We start from the raw sequence: 22580 nt of genomic DNA, 5'->3' as shown, positions 1-22580 counted from the left end.
TCAACGATGTATTCGCTGCTCCTGCTAATTTTGTTGCTTTCTTGCAAAGAAAGCTTTACAAATCGAAATGAGATCTCGTTATGCACTTTGTAACACTATTAGGATGAGGAGTGGGGGCAAAGACTTGCATTCTCTATAAGTTGTGTACCCTGGTAATACATGCATATTTCGATTATGTTTAACGTCGTTTGATGTGAACTATTGCTAAGTAATTACATGTGTAATCTTTCCCTCCTTTTATGTATCATGTTTTATCACGTCTCTTTTACGTTTGTCTTTGAGGAATCAACCACGTAAGGAATAGATATATGTAGATACGTATACAAATCACCCATCTCTCCACATAGCCAATGCATTCTCTATAGTTTGTGTATCCTGGCAATACATGTTTCTACGTCATTGTTATGATTCCCTAAATAATATACCTTGTAAATAATCAAACCAGAGAAAATATTAATACTTACCAAACCAAATTTGTATAATTTTGGGAGAATTACTTGATAGTACCAAATATTCTTTAAGGAAGAAGGAATGCTGAGTTCCAATTGACTAAACCTTTTCAAAAGAGAACAATAGATATTAGAAACTACTACTACTACTATTACTACTACTAAAAATGGCATAATCAAGATATGAGAATCATTTAATTTAACAAAATTTTCCATTTGCCGAAGCAGTTAGAGCCTAACATACGTACATTTCTTTTCTCTTCTACTTCGAGGTATTACCTTCTCCTGAACACCAAAATGAAAAAAAAACAAGTTTTCAAATTTCTCATTTAAATTATATATATATATATATATATGTATATATATATGTATGACTACTTCATTTACTCACATAAAATTAATATACGAAAGTATAAATTTATGCGTAAACTTTTAGTATTTACTTCAAAAGTGCTCAATACGTAGGTGGAGGTAGTTAGTAAGTTATAAAATATATATGGCGATTAAGCTACACTGAATATTCCGCGTTTTATCCACTCTAGGACTCTTCAGGCTTATGCGCGAATTTTGTAATTGTCTGTCGTTTTTATATACGCACCTTCTATTGAGATTTTGGGTTTGTATTACTGTACACATAGATTCGAAAAAGTTGTCAAAAAACAAATATATAACAAATAAATGTTATCAAAGGTAAGACAAGGTAATTTTCTACCAAACTGGATATATTTTTTGTGTTTTTATTCAATGTAACATGTTTATTCAGCTCGAAAAACATACAGTGTTTACCGATGTATTGGAAAATTCAAGATGGCGTCTCACACCCTTTTTAACACCGTAAGTATGGAAAAAGGTGTTATAAATAAAAAACTATACAAAATACTATTAAAAACCCGCCGAATATATGTCAACCTATGTCACGGTAACATATATTGAGCGAGTTTTTAACAGTATTTTATCCGGTTTTTTTATTTATAACATCTTTTCCCACACTTACCGTGTTAAAGAGAGAATAAGACGCCATCTTGAATGTTCCAATACATCGGTAAACACTATGGTTTTCGAGCTGAATAAACATGTTACATTGAATAAAAACACGAAAAATATATCCAGTTTGGTAGAAAAGTAACTTATCTTGCCTTTGATAACATTTATTTGTTATATATTTGTTTTTGACAACTTTTTCGAATCTATGTGTACAGTAATACAAACCCGTTATTTTTTGTCTATCATTCATTGTAGAGACTTATTATGTTGTAGCAGGTTCTCTCTCTCTCTCTCTCTCTCTCTCTCTCTCCTCTCCCTCTTCGTCACTTCTGAATCTTTTTTTGTTTGCTATTATCTGCACAATTAGATTTCATTGAAAAAGTAAAAGAAGATATGGAATATCTTGTAACCTCTGACGAAGGAGTTATACCATCGAAAATTTAAATTAAAAAAACAAAAACAAAAAACATTCAAACATACTAGCTGTCATTTTAACAATTTAGAATTTCAGCCCAAGGAATTAAATTTGCTGATTAGTAAAAAAAAAAAGAAACTAGAAAGCTAGCTTAAAAAAACTACTAAATCATAAAAATAAACTATCCACAAACTGTAGACATAAAATAAACTTTGAGAGAACTCCTAGTGAGTGGATAATAATAATAATGATAATACAGATTTTGAGTGGATGATGATGATGATGATGATGATGATGATGATGATGATGATGATGATGAATACAGATTTTGTTTACTTACCAATTTTTTCCATCATTTTGCAATTTTTTCTTTGATTCACTGAGGAGTTTGGAAGTTCCGTTTCGCATTTCTGCTAGGGCTTAACGGTAACACGGGTAATCTATTGACATGGCTCGGAATTTACTTTCGCAGACAAGCAGACATTCTCTAGTTAGAGAGGAGGAGATAAATGAAAAGGGGGATGAGGAAGGATATAAACGAGAAGAAGGAGGAGTGAAAAACTTGCAGAAAAGGAAATAGAGAGAGAGAGAGAGAGGAAGAGAAAGAGAGAGATGGAAGAAAACAGATCAAGCAAAGAGAGTGCGAATGATAGCGAGAAAGAGGAGGACAGTCAAAAAGAAGGAGAAGGAAGAGAGAAAAAAGTAAAGACTGCAAGACATAAAGGAAATGAGAGATGGAAAGGAGAGTGAAGACGATACAGAGAAAAAAAGAAAGAGAGAGAGAATGAACAAGTTGAAAAGAGGGAAGAGAGAGAGTGAGGTGTAAAGGAGAGAGAATAAGATATATAAAGAGAGAGGAAAGGGGGAAAGGAAGAGAGAGAGAGAGACAGACAGACAGAGAAGACATAATTAATCTATATAAATAAAACAATAGATGTATGCATGTGTGTCTATCTGTGTGAAAATATTTAACCGATAAACTCTTAAACTACTGGTCATATAACACTGAAATTAACAGGAAATAGTAATAATACATCAAGGATTGTTTATAATGAGTAAAATCTTTGTTTGGATGGATGAATAACGCATACAGACATATGTCGGCAAGTTGAAATGAAAAATGTTCATTTCAACTTGCTGACATATTTCTATTACTTTTGCGCATGTGCAAATTCATTCATAGTTTGAAGTGGTTTCATTTTTAATCTTTCTTACCTATCTGTTGATAGCTCAAATGGTAGGGAATGCAGCTGTTTAGATTTCGATTCTAGCTAATGGCACCCAAGTCAATTTTTTTTTAAACTTTTGAAATCAGTACTATATATTAGGTACAATATAATATTCAACAGAGAATTGGCTCTGTACTAATAAATAAAAACCAGCATGAATTAAAATATATTTAAGCGTCTTTTATGACCGAGCAAGGCTGAGCGACTCCCACTAGTAGAGACTGTCTCTGTTATATCAATACTTTTATGACAGGTGTTCGACTGAGCTCCAATCTATGGTCTCTCCTCGTAAAACATTAAAAAATACTCACCTAGCTAAAACAACCATCAACAACTTTCCTCACTCTCTATCTTTGCCTAAAACTAAATGAAAATTCCATGAGCAGAGTTTCTTTCCTAGAACAGTCCATCTGTGGAACGCAATACTATTTGTTTACTTCCCGCCTTACTATAACATGGTCGTCTTCAAGTCCAATGTGAATAAATTCCTATTGAGTCGTCCATTTAGATAATCTATCCAAGTTTTACCATGACTGATCTTAGTGGGGGAAGAGGTGGCTGGTTAATTTTAATGCATCTAAAACCAATCTTTACATCATCAACGCTCTGACTTCTGTCTGGTATCAATTGAAATGAATGGCTCTCGTCTTGTGGAGGCTCCATGTTTTGACAAGCTTCTAAGTCTGACCTTTACTCCTGATCTGAAATGGAACATGTACATCAAATCTGTTGCCAATGCCACTGGAAAAATGGTTCGGTCACTCTACTGCTCCAGTAGATATCTCACTGCTGATGCAATTCTCTACCTGTATTAGAGCCAAGTATGTCTAAGAATGGAGTGCTGTTGCCAGAGTTCAAAGTAGATTTCATAACCTGTTAGGGGATGCCCTTTTCTCTTCCCTGCAACCATTTTTTCACAGAAGAGACGTTGCGAGCCTGTCTCTGCTTTATCATTATTTTCATGGCAAGTGCTTGTCTGAGCTCCAATCCATGGTCTCTCCTCGCCAAACTTTCACGAAAAACACTCATCTAGTTGAAACTACTATCAATAATTTCCCCCCACTCTTTATTTGTGCCTAAAGCTAAACATAGATTCCATGAACAAAGCTTTTTTCTTAGAACTGCACACCTGTGAAACTCTCTTCTGTTTCCCTACATTCCAGCTGACTACAATATGGTCGTCTTCAAGTCCAATGTAAACAAGTTCTTGAGCCGTCCCCCTTAAGTAATCTAATTTACCACATTTCCTCTACTAACAATAACTACGATATTGACTACCTTACACTTGGACTAGCTCGAGAGAGCATTAGAAGATCAAAATGAGCTGACGAACACGGCCTCGACAGAAAACGCACAGACACATACAGAGACACACGCCCCCTCACACCCACACACACACACACAGATATTGACTTTAGCGTGTAGAAAGTCGATGATGTCACGCACACACCCAGAGTTCAGCTGATATTTGCAAAATACATCAGTGTTTGTGTTTTGTTTTATTTATTTTTTTTTTTATATAGTTTTGAACCTGTGTGTGCCTCCTTTGACACGCACTAATGTGAGAGACAACGACACAGGCGGAAGAGAAGACAAAGGAGAGGACCATAGAAACAACGTTTGGGGTCGGGGTTTACTGTCACGTGGGATAACACGTGATTTTATCATAACATAAAAACGCAGCGAAGCAAGACATAAACAATAAATTAATATTGACATTTTTGACTAGGGGCAAAGTGCAATATCTGTTCTGATACAACACTTCATCTTTTCTGTCCTCGGTCAGTGAAGGATAAATTATTCCAGACTGAGGTAATCTTAACTTTTGTTCCAATTCAGAGTAAGCTAGATTTTCCCACATCAAAAACTGATCTTGTATCTAAAGTGGACCTTGAGTTTACGTTCGGCAGCATCGTAACCCTCACTTCCCTTAGTTTATCCTTTAGTTCTCACATTCCTTGACCGATGTTTCTGATAAGGGGGAAAAAATTGCTGTTTTCTGAGTCACAATATATATACACTTCATACTTATCGTTGGCTCATTTGGACCATGAAGTAGTTATTTTTTAGCTTTTTACATCAAGTGGCTTTATGCTTTGTCTGGAGCGATTTGCATTAAAATCTGTGCTGGCGAGGAAGCGAGTCATCATCATCATCATCGTATTTTATGAATCTGAAGATTCTATCGTTAGCATTGGTTTCCCCGATATTTTTTTAGTCACAATTCTTTCTAGAAATATATTAGGAATGACGGGAGGAACCATGTGAAGATTGCCAACATCCCAACTGAAAGTGACTTTTGTGGAACGACCTGGATTCGAACTTGGGACACCCAGGTCATCAGTTTGTGTCATTTACCACTAGACCACCGTCATGTTCCGAGGAAGCAAGTAAACAAGAAATAAGTCTATATAATTGTTGCAATATTTTGGGTGTATAATGGGGTAGTTATTTAAATGCTACCCACCTCAGCATTATTTGGCACAAGGCCTGGAAAGTGGGAACCCCGCAGGCTCCCCTAAAGGAGGGGCACTCCTGCAATTTTAAAAATTGCCTGAGTAACCCCGTCGGCATTCCCCGGTCGGGGCGCCTCAGGCAGCAAGCAATAAATTTGCCCCACCGGAAAGCCCGGTGGCAAGGCCTGGGAGGGTGGACCTCCTAGGTATTACCCAGGCGGTGTACCTCAGTCCAACAGGTGCTGGGCCAGTTCCCGGCCCCTCACCTGTTGGGCTGAGTGTCAAGTGACGAATCCTTGACATGTACTACCCTGTCTCCCTGCAGCCGAAGCCGCGAGGAGACACATCCCATCATAAAAGGTTTATAATGGGGTATGATCCCACACAGTCGGACAATTCTATTTATAAACGATGCTGCTAAGAACTGACGAATCAAATTAATTCACGTTCTGCTACCCAGTGGCGTACCTATGTAAAATGGCGCCCATGGCAAAGTTTTAATGTGCGCCCCTTCTTAATAATTTATACCTTAGATATACCTAACTACTAATTTTAATGTTTGTCAAGCAATTTTTGCGCCCATGTCAGAGTGGCGCCCATGGCACGGGCCATGCCTGCCATACCCTAGATACGCCACTGCTGCTACCAACCAATCAGAAACCAGAATTGCTTCATAAATTTCACATGTTCTTTTCCCGGGTTTCGACACGGTAAGAGTATTTTGTTCTGTGGAACTGTCTACTACAAACAAGTCACCTCCCAGGACCTGTGTGTAACAGCGAACCATCTGAAACTGTTCTGAAACTCAAAATGGCTGACACTTCTAATTAGTCTTTCAAGTTTCTTTAACATAGTTAAATTTGTTTTGCCAGTCAATTTACGACAATTTTCGATCTGTATTTAAAAAGAATAAAAAATGGAAATTCCAATCGATTTCATTCAAAACATGGAATCTAAAACGTGGAATATAAAATATAAAATATATTTCCAGTCTCGGAGACGGATAGAAATGGAGAAGGTGACAATTGAATGCAGGTCAGAAGTAAATTGAAAATCGGTCAGCAGACGATGTGGGAGATGGTAGCGGCATTGGGATGATATTAAGGTCGTGTTAAAGATACAGCTTATCAGAAGAAATACAGTGGATTTTAAGATACGTCCTACTCCTAATTAAAGGCGGGCTTATAAAATTAATGGAAGGAAGATAAGGCTACAGTAATAGATTTAAAGTATGATGTAAAAAAAGAATGTATAAAAGGGTTTTAAATATATGTGTTGGGGGGGGGAACTAAATAAGTAAATAACTTAAATATCTAAATTAACTAAATAAAACAATAGATAAATAAATAAATCAATAAATGAACAATAAGTAAAAAACTAACAAAATAAATAAAGACGTTAAATATAAAAGAATGAATAGAAAATATGAATAGAAAATAAAAATATAAAATATAAAATAGAAATATAAAATATGAATAGAAAATATAAAAGAATGAATAGGAAATATAAAATATGAATATAAAATATAAAACATGAATAGAAAATAGAAAATATGAATATAAAATATAAAATATGAATAGAAAATATTAAATATAAATAGGAAATGTAAAACATGAATAGAAAAATATAAAATATGAATATAAAATATGAATAGGAAGTATAAAATATGAATAGGAAGTATAAAATATAAATAGAAAATATAAAATATGAATAGAAAATATTAAATATGAATAGAAAATATAAAATATAAATATAAAATATGAATATGAAATATAAAATATGAAATATAAAATATGATTAGGAAGTATAAAATATGAATAGAAAATATTAAATATAAATATAAAATATAAAATATGAATATAAAATATAAAATATGAATATGAAATATAAAATATGAATAGAAAATATAAAATATGAATATAAAATATAAAATATGAATAGGAAATATAAAATATGAATATGAAATATAAAATATGAATATGAAATATAAAATATGAATAGAAAATATAAAATATGAATAGGAAATATAAAATATGAATAGGAAATATAAAATATGAATAGGAAATATAAAATATGAATATAAAATATGAATATGAAATATAAAATATGAATATAAAATATAAAATATGAATAGGAAATATTAAATATAAAATATGAATAGAAAATATAAAATATAAATATAAAATATAAAATATGAATAGAAAATATAAAATATGAATAGGAAATATTAAATATAAATATAAAATATGAATAGAAAATATTAAATATAAATAGGAAATATAAAATATGAATATAAAATATAAAATATGAATAGAAAATATGAATATGAAATATAAACAAATAAATAAATTAATTAAAAAAGTGTAGTAAAATGGAGGTTAAGTTATATTCCTAATTAGATGGTTAATTGAATATTTGGAAGTCTATATGTGATTGAGCAGACAGAAGAGGAGTATGGGTGAAGGTTATAATTCATAATAGTGAAGATAAAATCGAATAAACTTACTTCTCCATCCGCTCCAAAGATTCGTGTAATGTTAACGCTTTCTCTTCTTTGACTTCCTCGAATTTTTCTTGCAGTTGTTTGATCAACGACTCATCGACGGATTGCATGGAATCTCTTTGGAAAAATGCTGGGGAACTGAAAAAATAAGAAAGTACTTATGCAGAATAAAGACCGTGATATCGTCAGAAATTTCCAGTCAGTTTATGTAAAACGTCGAAAAATGCCAAAACGCTAAGCCAATGAAATCGTAACAGCCAACGTCCTTTAGGAAAGCATTCATTTGCTATCATTGGATTATTATTTACTAGCAGGACCCGTTAACCGGCGTTGCTCGGTGAAAGCCCGCTACTCGCCCCCTCACTAAAATTAAACTACGGTTAAAAATAAATAAATATGAGTAGATTGCAGCGCTAAGGATTAATAGGGATTAAGAGATTCGTTACCACAATACCACATTTACTCTAGAAGTTTTATCGGAAACTACTGAGCCGATCTGGCTGAGATTTCGTATAAACCTTTGTTATGATAAGGTGCAGCGAACTAAGTATTATGGTATCTATTTGATGCACCGTTGAGATTAATATGGATTAGTATTTAATGCAAAATGGACACAAATTTAACCATAGTCAGCTATCAATTTGTCGTAAAGCACTCATTCTAAGTCAATGGGCTATGACTTTTCGCCTATTTTTAATGGGCTAAGAAGTCTAGTTTTTTTGTTTTTTGTTTTTTACATAGACATCACCACTTATCAAGGCCAAGAGGCCATTCGCGGACAAGTGTTAAAAAGTATACATCAGACAATTGGACAATATAGTAATCGTTAGTAATGGAAAGTCGGTAAATTTGTTAACTTAATTGGAACGACTCATCAAAAACTTGTTTATGTTAGACTTGAAGACAACCATATTATAGGCAGCTGGAAAGCGGGAAAACGGAAGACAATTCCATAGGCGTGCAGTTCTAAGAAAAAAGCTTTGTTCATGGAATCTACATTTAGGCTTAGGCACGGATAAAGAGTGGAGGGAATTATTGATAGTATTTTCTGCTAGACAAGTGTTTCTTGTGAAAGTTTGGCGATGAGAGACCATAGATTGGAGCTCAGTCGAGCACTTGCCATGAAAATAACGATAAAGCAGAGACAAACTCGCAACATCTCTTCTGTGAGAAAGAGGTTGCAGGGAAGGGCAAAGGACATCCCTTACGAGGCTACAAAGTCTATTTTGAACTCTATCAAGGCAGGATAAGTCCCTTTTAGCAGCTCCTGCCCATATGTGGCAACAGTACTCCATCCTTGGACGTACCTGGCTCTTATATAGATTGTGCCGTCACTCACTCACGCGCGCGCAAATAAACGAACATTTATTCATTTCAATTTTCCCGCACATTTTGCACAAAAATAAGTTCTTCTAGTAACGGCACAATTTCAAATACGCCCACACACTTTTTCTCACAACAACAAAAGTAAAATGAACAGATTTCTGACGGACGTAGTTGACGTCAGTATCACGTGACACAAGCGACCAATGAGAAAATTTAGAAGATTGTCTTTTTAACGCTTTTCCAAAAACCAAAATATCAGCAGTAGCAATCTTGTTTTGGAGCTGGTCCAAAAAGTATAAAAACGCATCAAACATTCTTTCTTTCCTTCTTTTCCCCTTCTTCTCGCTTCGACGTCACACGAGAACATGCTTCTCGTTTTCATAACCTTGTCGCTGTCAAAGCCGTCAAAATCATAACTACACACGCCACGCGGGCACTCAAAAATCACACTTATGTACACACGTACACATTCCGCACATTTTCTAATTAATAACAACGAATTGCTTTTCTCATGAATTACTTTCCTCGTGGGACTTTTGAATAAGGCGAACTTCGCCAGTTAAAACACCAACCTTAAAATAAGGACATTATTTTCACACAAGACTTTTACCTTCTAGTAATTGTCTGTATTTTTGAGATGAGGTGTTTTCATTGAAAGGTTTACAAGGGTGAAATATGCCGCCCCCTTAAAGTAAGGGTGGAAGAACACCGAAAAGCGGTAACTAAAGGGGAGACGGAAAAATCGGGTATAGCCAACCATGTCTGGATGGAGAGGGGGGACCATCGCCCCCTATGGAATGAAGTAAAAATAATAAACAGAGAGACCCACTGGAAAGTGAGAAAACTTAAAGAAACAGCTGACATGCTCGGACATAACAACCTACTGAGCAAACCAAAGCATAGAGCTGAATGCAATTTGGACACCTCTGATAGAGAGAGAAAACCTTGAATAGCAACATAGGTTTAACATTAACAAAAACCAACTAAGAATTGTGACATATGGCTGAGTGGTCCTAGACGTTGTATCAAAGTTTACAGTTACCCAAAAGTGCTGAGTTCAATCCTGAACAAAGGCAGTGAAAAAAGTAACATTCAAAAACAGAGAATCAGCAACTATGTCCCAAAGCCTAGCTGGAGTCCGAACACGGTACCCCTGTAATAATAATAAAGGGTTGGGTTCGAGACTCCTAACAAACGGTTCCCCAGTTTGATACAAAACACCTGACGAAGGCCGGAGGGCAAAACGGCCGAAACGTTGTGACAATAACAACCAAGATGAGGAAGTCAGTCCGACCATCTCAATTTTACCTTCTAATCTTATCAATTCAATGAAGGACTTTCATCTAACATTCTAATCATAATGACTTCGCAAGAACTTTCACCTATCGGACCTTTGCTTATTCATCTTGTTTTTGCTAAAAAATAAATGCGGTTCCTTTTAAACCAGAAGGAGGTGCCATTTTGTTTTATTCCTTTTTCTTTTTTCTTATTTTGTTTGGGACAAAGAGATTTAATTTCGCTTCAACTTCTTTTCCCCTACAAGTTAGAGAATTGCATCAGCAGTGAGATATCTAGTGGATCGATAAAAGGATCCCACCATTTTTCCAGCGGCCTTGGCAACGGATTTTATGTATTAGTTTTATTTCTCTTTGTTGTCAGAGAAGGAAGGCCTGGTGATTCAAGCCGAGACTTGTTTCGTCTTAGAATAGGAAGCCGGCTTTTATCAATTGCCAGGTAAAATAAAAGGGCTTGCCTAATAAAAGTCATTCAAACTCGGGGTGCTTTGGTCCGTCGTTAAACTGACATAATCGTTTCAAGCTGTTAAAGGTTTTTGGGCTTTGTTCTTTCTTCTTTTATTTGCTATTGTTGTTCCTTAACAAAACGGCGTTTACTAAAGAAGTCGAGCAGACAAACCCGGTTTTTAACCTAACGGAATTTATGAGCCAATTTTGTATTTATTTTTATTTTCTTCTTTTTTTTTTTTTTTTTTCATTTGAATATTCGTATTTAGTTAAATTTTTCGAAAGCATTATTTCGAGATTTAATTTTGTATTTATTTTTATTTTCTTCTTTTTTTTTCATTTGAATACGAATTAGTTACATTTTCAAAAGCATTATTTCGAGATTTATTTTTTTTTTCTTCTTTTTTTTTTCATTTGAATACGAATTAGTTAAATTTTTCGAAAGCATTATTTCGAGATTTAATTTTTTTTTTTTTTTTTTAGAAAACCCAAGGGGGCGGACATACACGAGTGAGGCCGGAGGCCCTAGGACTGAGGCCCCTACAGCGAAATACGACAGCTCCGATGTTGTATGCAGTTCATTCGAGGGAGCGTTCATTATTCCGAAAAGGAAAACAATTTTGGCGTGTGTAACTTTGTTTCTTTTTATTTTGGCTTGAACTTTGCGCTTTTCAGATTATTTTGTTATTATGTTTTCTTTTGTCTTTTTTTAATGGATATTTGGGGGGGCGTGACTTTTTTTTCTTTTTTTTGGGTGGATATTTTTTTGTTTGGCCGTGTTATTTTTCTTTGGATAAAAATTTCAATTTGGCTTGAACTTTGCGATTTTCGGATTATTTTGTTATTTTTATTTTTTATCGGATTTAACAGTGCGAGGGGGGTATGGGCACAAGTACATTAGAAACACTTCAAACTTTGGGGGAGGCATTAAACCATTAAAAAAAAAAAAATTTAATCATGGTAGCATAAGTGTATATGCACTAAAGTTGTTTTTGTTTTCATTTTGCTTGTTTGTTAGAACCGGCAAAAAAACAAAAACAAAAAAAAAAAACAAAACAAAAGCAAAACAAAAAACAAGAAAATAATCCGAAAATTGCAAAGTTCAAGCAAACTTGAAATTTTTATTTTTATATTTGAATAAAAAATAATTATTAAAACAAAAACAGTCGTGTTCTCGTCGAGTAGGTTTCTGTTTTATTCTAGAAATTAAAATGGGTTTGTATTACTATACACATAGATTCGAAAAAGTTGTCAAAAAACAAATATATAACAAATAAATGTTATCAAAGGCAAGATAAGTTACTTTTCTACCTAACTGGATAATTTTTTTAATGTTTTTATTTAATGTAACATATTTATTCAGCTTGAAAAACATACAGCGTTTACCGATGTAATAAAAAATTTAAAATGGCGCCGGACTCTCTGTTGAACACGGTAAGTTTGGGAAAATGAGTTAAAAATAAAAAATATACAAAATACTGTTAGAAACTCGCTCAATATAAGTTATTGTGACATAGGCTGGCATATATTCGGTGGGTTTTTAACAGTATTTTGTATAGTTTTTTATTTTTAACTCATTTTTCCAAACTTATCGTGTTCTTTCCGAAAGTAATCATTACCTAGTTAGCAGATTTGCTGTTTAGTTGTGCAAATAGCCTCGAACCCTGTTATCAGAAAAAGGGGCACGTTGGGTCGACACCGGTATACAGCGCTTAATGTAAACAAAAGTTTGTTTATATTTACGTGATTATTGAAAATGTAATCCTATGATTAAAATTTAATTTAAATTAACCACAAATCAAAAAATAAATAAATAATGCAAGATGAAATTTTAAACTTCATCTTTCATTATTTAATATTTTAAATTATAAAATAAAATTTTTAAATTATAAAACAAAATTTTTAAATCATAACATAAAACACATTTAATCATTTTAAAACTTCTATAGGATAACGGACAATGCAATGGGGTTGCATTCTATATTAATAAACAAACTTTATTTGTCATTTTCGTTAGTAGCGTTAATAGAAGGGTGCAAGAGAGAAACGGGTTAGTAGGTTGAAGTGTTCTTGTGTGAAAATAGAATTAATATATTGCCAGCTTGTTGAAGAAGAGAATAGTTCAGTCCACACATGTTTATAGCTAGTAGTCATAGTTAGCTCATAGTACTCACGTTCGGCCGTGATGTGTGCTTCTGGGCAAAGCAACGAGAAAAAGGATTAAAGGTTTGTGATTTCGCCTTTAATATACTCTGTCACTTGATAGAGAGCTCGCTTGTGATTGGACAAGCCAGGGAGAAATGGATTTCAAATCTTGAAGTCATGAGAAGTAGCTCCTGCCTGACGTAGTTACAAAATTATTGAAAATTTGCTAGATATGATCAGCTATACCCGATTTTTCAATCTCTCCACATATTAAAGAATTTCGATGTTCCTCTAACCGTACTTTTAGTAGACGACACTATAGAAATAACGGAACGAGCATTGAGGTTTCATTCTATATTAATAAACAAACTTTATTTGTTATTTTCGTTAGTAGCGTTGGTAGAAGAGTACAAGAGAGAATGGGGTTGATATGTTGAAGTGTTCTTGTGTGAAGATAGAATTAATATCATGCTGGCTGGTTGAGGAAGAGAACAGTTCAGTCCACACGTGTTTATAGCTAGTAGTCGCCGGGGCAAATTAAACCAATTAAAAGAGAAAAAAAGGGCAAAGTCTTCAGTGTGTTGACGTGCTGTCGTGCGCGAGTGTGAGTTTTATGTTCTTTAGCATGACAAAGAATGTTCGTTTGGGTAATCCTGTAGAATGATAAAGTTCGTGTGGGTACAGCACGCGGAAACAAATGATAGTTGGAAGAGAGCCATAGTTAGCTTGTAGTGCTCACGTTTGGCCGGGGGGGGGGGCAAAAGCGCCCCCCCAGTTATGTGTACTGCTGGACTTAGCAGCAAGAAAGACAATTAATGGTTACTGATTTCGCCTTTTATATACTCTATCACGTTATAGAGAGCTGGCTTGTGATTGGACAAGCTAGGAAGGTATATGGTTAGAAAAGAAGAAAAAAAAAAAAGAAACATACCGAGCGTATCTGCATGGCTCTTTGGGAAAGAACAAGGAAAGGATGGTCAGCGCATTTGTATACGCGAAGGGCATCTTGGGAAGGCAGAGCATGATGGGAGAAGCTATTATTTTTTTCCTGTCTCTTCCTTTTTTTTTTCTAGATATAAAAGCAGAGAAAAATTCCCCGGGGCAGCAGAGAGAAAAGAGTTGTGAACATCTTCTCTTGAAAAGAATTTTGTATTGCTGACGTTCGGATTATGCGGTGTGACATTGGTGGTGAGAGGCCAGGTGTGGTCGATTGGAAAAGAAGAGGTGGAAACGTGCTGTTGTCGAGAGAGTGACTCACTCCTTCCCGAACCCCAGAACCGAATCCTGATTATAACTCTAGAGTAGCTCCTGCCTGTGATGTAGCGGGTGTTGGCTGCTACACTTCATCTTTCATTATTTCTTTTTTATTTGTTATACAACGTGGTTAATCTAAAATACATTTTACGTAAACAAACTTCTGTTTACATTAAACATTATATACCGGTGTCGACCCAACGTGTCCCCTTTTTTTATAACAGGGTTCGAGGCTATTTGTACACAAAATCTGCCGTTTTTGTCATTTATTTCATGCTTTGGTCATAGTTTAAAATACTGATTTCTCCCTCTGATTCTGACGACAGGTGCACGAAAAAAATGGCGTCTCCATTTTCGGCGATAAACTGTAGTAGTACCAAACTGAGTAACATTGTATAATTTTTAGGGTTTATTCAGATTAGTACTTAAGGCAGCAAAGTAAAAAAAAAAAAAAAATACAGAAAAGTCTGTATGATATACGTACTGGTTACAGAACGAAGAATGTCATACTCCAAAAATTACCTTCTTGCAGTTTAGATAAACCAAAATATGAGGAAAATACTCGGACATATTTGGCGGTACACCGTCTGTAAGAATGACATTTGATTGGCTATTGAACTGACGTATTGTATTGGGACATATGTAGTAAATGTTTATTTTATTAACACAACGCCAACCATTCTAGTTTGTGTTTTTAAGGGTTATCGAGGCCGCTGAAAACAAATCTGGCATTTAAACCCGTCGCAAATTTACCCTTTGCATGGTATCAACCCTTGGATTCTGGAACTATTTTGCACGATTTCACAGAATGCGTTAACCCTTTTCTTACATGATGCGTACACACACGTAGTAAAGTGACTTGTCACATCATGGAAGAATCTTTAGCAGATATTTGAAATAAGAAAGTTTAAGTTGTTGCATAGTTTTAATGCTTTTTAATTGATCTAAAGTTTTGACGAGCGGTTTACAAAAATATATTTTTGTTTTTCGTTTTTTTTGGAGGAAGGTATTCAATTATAGAACTTGCATATTTTTTAAGAGGTGCTTCTGCAGTTTAATTAACCATTTTCCTGTAAGTAACGCATCGACATTAACCGAGCAAAAAAATCCTTTAATAATTTTACACAAATTTTGTTTATATTGTGGGGGGGGACAATATTTAAAACAAACTTTATTTCAAATGTCTGCTAAAGATTCCTCTGGGATGTGACAAGTCTCGCGAATACATCATGTAACAAAAACCTAGGCGGTGAAATGGCACAAACTAGTCCCAGGGTAGAGGGGTTAATACCAGGGTTGCAGAGTCAGAGGGAATCGGAGGTTTCAGCTGGAGTCAAAGTTGAATTTCTAAGAGTACTAGGAGTTGAAGTTGGAGTTGGAATTTTTAATCCAGCTCCAACTCCTTAAGTTAAATTTTTTTTTTTTTGACATGGTTTTCCTGTTCGGTTTTACCAGTTACATAATTTAATTTTTGTATGGTTTTGCTTTTATTTTTGGAGATCTATCATATTTTGTACTGCACTGTAATGCTTCTACTTCATCAAGATATTTCGGTTCATCGGATCACTGCAAATCCTGTCTGGACAGCTGTTTTCGTTTTGGTTGTGACATCACACAGGATCAATCAAAATTCTATCTTTGAATAAGATCACTGTAGATTACATCGGATAACAATCAGATTGTAATCCGAAAGTTATCCAGTTTTTTAATCAAATGAAATTTGGCAATTGGACTTGTCCGGGGTCGTTCCGGAATTAAAATCTTATAAAAAAAACAAAAAAAAAACCCGGCATAAATCAATAAGAAGCAACCCATGCTACTATAACCATTTATAGCTTTTTATTTTTAATTTTTTTTGTTTTACAGAGGAGTCACCACTTATCAAGGTTCGGAGGCCACTCGAGGATAAGGGTTAATGAGTGTATATGGGGCAATATCATAGTAATCGTTAGTAGTGGAAATTTGGTAAATTGGATTACTTAAGGGACGGCTCATCAAGAATTTGTTTATGTTGGACTTGAAGATGACCAAATTATAGTCAGCTGGAAAGCAGGAAAACGGAAGAAAGTTCCACAGGTGTGCAGTTATAAGAAGGAAGCTTTGTTCATGGAATCTATGTTTAGGTTTAGGCACAGATAAAGAGTGGGGGAAATTATTGATAGTGGTTTCAGCTAGACAGGTGTTTTTCGTGAAAGTTTGGAGAGGGGGGCATAGATTGGAGCTCAGATGAACCCTTTCCATGAAAATAACGATAAAGCAGAGACGGGCTCGCAACGTCTCTTCTGTGAGAAAAAGTTGCAGAGAAGAGAAAAAGGCATCCCCTACTAGGCTGCGAAATCTATTTTGAACTTTGTCAATCAGCTCCTGCCCAGATGTGGCAACAGTACTCCATCCTTGGACGTACTTGGCTCTTATATAGGTAGAGAATTGCATCAGCAGTGAGATATCTACTGGATCGATAGAAAGATCCCACCTTTTTTCCAGTGACCTTGGCAACTTATTTATGTACGTTTTCCATTTCAGATCAGGAGTAAAGGTCAAGCCCAGCTTGTCAAAACATGGAGCCTCCTAAAGACAAGAGCCATTCATTTAAATTGATGCCAGATGGGGATCAGAGCATTGATGATGTAAAGATAGAAGCTTGGTTTTAGATGCATTAAAAGTAACCAGCCACCTCTTTCTCCATTGTACCACATGCTCAAGATCAAAGGAAAGAGACGCCTGTGGAACTCTCTTCTGATTGCCTGCTTTCCAGCTGATTACAGTCTGATTGTCTTCAAGTCCAACGTAAACAAGTTCTTGATGAACCGTCCCCCTAAGTAATTCAATTTACAAAATTCCCACTACTTATGTTTACTACGCTATAATCGCATTGACTTATGTATATCCATTAACCCTTATCCTCGAGTGGCCTCCGAGCCTTGATAAGTGGTGATTCCTGTGTAAAAAATTAAAAAAACAAAAAATCAGAGAGAATTTGGTCATTTACGGCCTTTGATATGTTGCCATAGATGGTAGTGTCGTCAGCATAAATGTCTATGAATGATCTTAGGATGTGATTGGGAAGATCATTAATATAGATCTGGAAGAGAGTTGGGCCCAGGATGGACATCTGAGGAACTATGAGCTTCTGATTTCTGTCCATCAACCACTACTCTTATGAATCTATCAGAGAGAAATGATTTAATAATTGAGAAAACATTTCCAGCTATACTGTAGCTGAAGATCTTGTGAAGTAGGCCTTTATACCATACCCTATCAAAGGCCTTTGATATGTCAAGAGCAATTGCCCTAGAAAGGAAGCCTCCATCGAGAGATTCGCTAATGCTATGATTGGTTGGTTGGTTGTTTTTGCTTTACGGCATATCAACCCTTTTCAGGTTATTTAATGCCGAATCCAGTGATTTTGAAGAAAAATTTTTTAATAGAATATGTTTGTTTTTTTTCAAGTCGGTTTCTATTTAACCCATAGTTGGGATCCTAACAGGTACTACCACTCCGGGTCAGAGTGGACCTGGGAGCAATGACAATTAAAGGGTGGCTCCACACTCCCTAAAGCCTGCAAGCTAGGGCCTCACCATCGAATATAGTTTAAGGTCATATCCAGGACCACTAATCCTATGAGATATAACTGTTAGCACATCTGCTGTACATCTAGCAGAAGGAAACCATATTGCATGTCACTAAGAAGGTTATTTTTTCTGAGGTGGTTAACTACTTTTCTATTTAACACAGATTCCAGCAACTTACTCATGATGCATAGGAGACTGTATTGAGAGAGAGAGATGACCGATCACTTGAATTCTTAAATACAGGGCATACTGATGAGCTTTTCCAAGGTGTTGAGAAGCAATTCTCCTTATGAAAACACTTGAACAGATTTTGTAAGTATGGGAGCTAGTTCTGGTTGAAGCTTTTTTCAACACTATAATTGGAATGCCCTCAGGGCCAGTTGCTTTACTTGAATCAAGGTTTTTGATTAGCTTGACAACATCACACACAGATATTTGTATGTGGCACAGCGTGTTTTCTGATAAAGGAGGAAATACGGTGTGGGAGGAGGGTGACGGCCTTGGTTACATAGGGTAGAATTAGTTGCAAAGTTCTTGGCAAAGAGTTTGGCTTTGTCTGATATTGACGAGATTACTTCAGGTCCATTGATGATGGTTGGGATAGAGTACACGTTTCTGTTCAAGATCCTGTTTGCTATTTGCCAAAACTGGTAGGAACTAAGCTGCAGTTCAGCTACTTTGGACTTAATGGACTGAGCATACAACTCGCTCGCACTCTTTATTACTCTTTTACAGTAAATGCTGACAGCTCTGGAAGTGGCTTTAATCTCAGTACAGTTTCCTTTGATCCTCTTTCCATAAAGGCAACATTATCTTTTAAAAAATTTCTTCTCTGTATAATATGTGTCTTTACTCCCCTCTTCTGATGAGAAGCGTTTGGTTTCGAAATGCCATGACTTAAAGAGGTTTCTCTATCCCTAAATATTGTAATCCCTTTTTGAACTGATAGCATAATAAAATTTCATAGTAAATTTTTTATCCAGTTGTTATCTTAACTTATTCTATAAAGCTGGTTGAGTGTATATGTGAGTATATTTATCATACGAGTGAATGTTAAACGTAAATAATAATATACATGAAAAGTAATTATAAAATGCTGAATAGGTGTGGGAGGTTGGTATATGGTCTGCAGAATAGATTTCTACATAGGGGTCAAGAAGTCGGGATCCGGAGTCAGGAGTCGGAGTTGGGAGTCGGAGTTGAAGATATCAAAGGAGTCGGAGTCGGAGTCGGCATCCTAGCAATTTTAGGAGTCAGAGTCGGACTTTTACCATCTGGTTAATAGCATTCAAACGGTAAATTTGTGACGGGTTTAAATGCCAGATTCATTTTCAGCGGCCTTGATAACCCCTTAAAACACAAACTAGAACAGTCAGCGTTGTTTTACACTTAAAATAAACACTTACCACATATTTGGGGCTTCATCGTTTTGGCTATTGAAATTGATGTGATTATTCCTATTCACTTGCCTCCCCACGAGGGCAGAGTTAGACACAAGGTCGGTTTTTAATGTGGGGAAAATCCAACTCCCTAAAAACGGGTACTCTGGGTAGGAACAAATGATATTGTTCTTGTATATGAGGAATATTTTACGTCATGCAATTCTTAAAAAAAATTTTAATTTCAAAATTGCTTTATTTAAATATGACGGGTTTTTTTCTTTTCAACTTTTTAAAAATTCTTCTACAATAATTATATATATATATTTTTTAATGTAGATGTTGGAGAAAGAGACATGGTAGTGAGGGTGTACATTGGAAGTTAGAATTCTGGGTTTAATGATGTATTTTTTTCTGGAAAATTTTCATGATGGAGTTTTGGGATTTGTGGAATAAGTCGACAAACTTGCTTAGAGTAGGGCAGAGAAGGAAAGTAAGGGAGAAAAAGAAACAAAGATATATATATTTTTTTTTTGAAGCACATGATAAGGTAAAGCCGTAACAATTACCAACTAATATGGCATCAAGAAGCCCCACCAGAAGCTACTGCATGGTCCAGAATCCATTCATCAAATAGCAATACAGCAGTACTTTGCACCTGTTGATAGGACAGCCTCCCTAGTGGTTAATCCAAAGTTCGGGTCCCTGACTATCAGGTGGATAACGTAAAAATCTTGTATTATGGTAGCGACGAAGTCACTGAAGGCATTTTTGACATCGTTTAGGTTTTTGAAGCATTTCTCATGCAGAAAGTTGTCAAGATGCTTGAAAAACTGGTAGTCGGTAGGTGAGAGATCTGGAGAGTATGACGGATGTTGCAGAGTTTCATAGCCCAATTCGTTCAACTTCTGCAGGGTCGGTTTAGCAACGTGTGGTCGGGCATTGTCTTGGAGAAGAATTGGGCCTTTTCTGTTGACTAATGCTGGGTGTTGTTGTCGAAGTTTCTTATGCAGTTCATCGATTTGTTGACAGTACTTCTCCGCCGTAATGGTTTCGCCTGCATTAAAAAAAACTGTACTAGATGAAACCAGTTGCAGACCACCAAACAGTCAGCATGACCTTCTTTTGGTGCAACTCTCGCTTTGGGACGTGTAGTGGAGCTTTGTTGGCATCTAACCACTGAGCTGAGCATTGGTGGTTGTCAGAAAAAATCCTCTTTTTATAGCAAGTCACAACCGAGGTCATTCGTGTTGCATAAAAAAAAAGGAAGATGACACTTAATAATGGCGTTTCTTTTGGTTGTCGTTCAATTCTTGAGGCACCCATTTATCAAGTTTTTTATCTTTCCAGTCCAGTGGTTGGAAATTGTTGTATACATTATATCTAATTCAGAAGTTCTTGAACAATTGTGCGTGGATGTAACTATTGCAAAGATGCGTATTGTAAACAGTTTATTGGTGATAAAATCCTTCTGCTATTTGTCTGTCAGACTTAAGCCTGACAGACTAAGGAAAATGACAAACCATAAAAAACGAAATTACAGGCTAACTGCAAGCCTAAGTATGACAGACCAAAGAAACGGAATTTCACACTTAAGCATGAAAAATCAAAGAAGATTTAATTCAGAGTGCAAAATATGTCATCAAATTTGGTGGACTTGAAATCACATTGATGATTTTGAAATAAATAAATATGGATTTATGTTTTTTGGGGGTTTTTTTTTGTCAACAAATTTGGTGAACTTGAAATCACATTGATGGCTTTCTAATTCTCTGCATCAACTGTTAAGGAAAAGATCGAACAGTTTATGAAACATAAAATCATTTTTGAATCTGACAGATAGTTTTTTTGTTTTTTTTACATGGAGTTCACCACTTATCAAGGCCCAATGGCCACTCGGGGATAAGGGTTATTGTGTGTACAGTAATCAAAGGGATAGTGTAGCAATAGTATTGGAGAATTGGTAAGGTGTCATTACTTGGGGGGGGCGGTTCATCAGGAATTTGTTTGTGTTGGACTTGAAGACATCCAGGTTGAAGTCGGGAGGGAAACAGGCAAGCGGAACAGCGTTCCACAGGCGTGCAGTTCTAAGAAAGAAGCTTTGTTCATGGAATCTACGTTTTGATTTAGGCACAGATAGGGAGTGGGGAAAATTATTGACGGTGGTTTCAGCTAGTCGGGTGTTTTTTGAAAAAGATTGGCGAGGGGGGACCAGAGAATGGAGCTCAGACGAGCACTTGCCATGGAAATAACGATAGAACAACGACAGGCTCGCTACGTCTCTTCTGTGGGAAAGAGGTTGCAGAGTAGAGAAAAGGGCATCCCCCACCAAGCCACGAAGTCTATTTTGTACTCTGTCAAGGCAGGATAGGCTGTTTTTAGCAGCTCCAGCCCAGATGTGGCAGCAGTACTCCATCTTTGGACGTACTTGGCTCTTATATAGATAGAGAATGGCATCATTAGTGAGATATCTTCTGGAGCGGTAGAAGGATCCCACCATTTTCCCAGCGACCTTGGCCACAGACTTGATGTATGTGTTCCAATTAAGATCAGGAGTAAAGGTCAAACCCAGAAACTTATCAAAACATGGGGCCTCCCCTAGATGGGAGCCATCCATTTCAATTGATGCCAGATGGGGATCAGAGCATTTATGATGTAGAGAGAGGAGCTTGGTCTTAGATGCATTAAAGGTAACCAGCCACCTCTTTCCCCACTGCACCACGCGCTCAAGATCAGAGGAGAGAGAATCAGAGAGAATATCATCATTTACGGCCTTTGATGTGTTGCCATAGATGGTCATGTCATCAGCATAGATGTCAAAGTAAAAGTAACTATAGCAAAGATGCTGATTATGATAAAATGCTGCGGCTATTTTGCTCTTTAGTTTAATCTTAGTTTAGTCTTAGGATAGTTTTAGTTAGGATAGTTTTAGTATAGTCTTAGGATAGTCTTAGTATAATCTTAATATAGTCTTAGTATAGACTTAGTATAATCTAAGGATAGTCTTAGTATAGTCTTAGGAGAGTCTTAGCATAGTCTTAGGATAGTCTTAGCATAGTCTTAGGATAGTTTTAGTATAGTCTTAGGATAGTTTTAGTATAGTCTTAGGATAGTCTTAGTATAATC

The 22580-nt window shown here is 35.8% G+C and overlaps 1 protein-coding gene across 1 annotated transcript in view; it reads right to left on the bottom strand.

The window, feature by feature from the left end:
- Nucleotides 1–464: 464 nt before the first annotated feature.
- LOC145243593 (uncharacterized) overlaps nt 465–22580 on the bottom strand; it is a 36163-nt gene continuing 14047 nt past the window's right edge. The window contains exons 5-7 of the mRNA XM_080106581.1: nt 8040–8174; nt 2189–2335; nt 465–555 (exon numbers count right to left, since the gene is read on the bottom strand). Coding sequence (XP_079962707.1) covers nt 2269–2335; nt 8040–8174 — 202 coding nt within the window. The 3' untranslated portion in view covers nt 465–555; nt 2189–2268. The remainder of the gene's footprint in view (nt 556–2188; nt 2336–8039; nt 8175–22580) is intronic.

The sequence above is a fragment of the Euprymna scolopes genome, chromosome 22, assembly GCF_053919585.1.
Source record: "Euprymna scolopes isolate OS-2025 chromosome 22, ASM5391958v1, whole genome shotgun sequence".
NCBI lineage: Eukaryota > Metazoa > Mollusca > Cephalopoda > Sepiida > Sepiolidae > Euprymna > Euprymna scolopes.
This window is presented reverse-complemented; position numbering and strand designations above follow the sequence as displayed.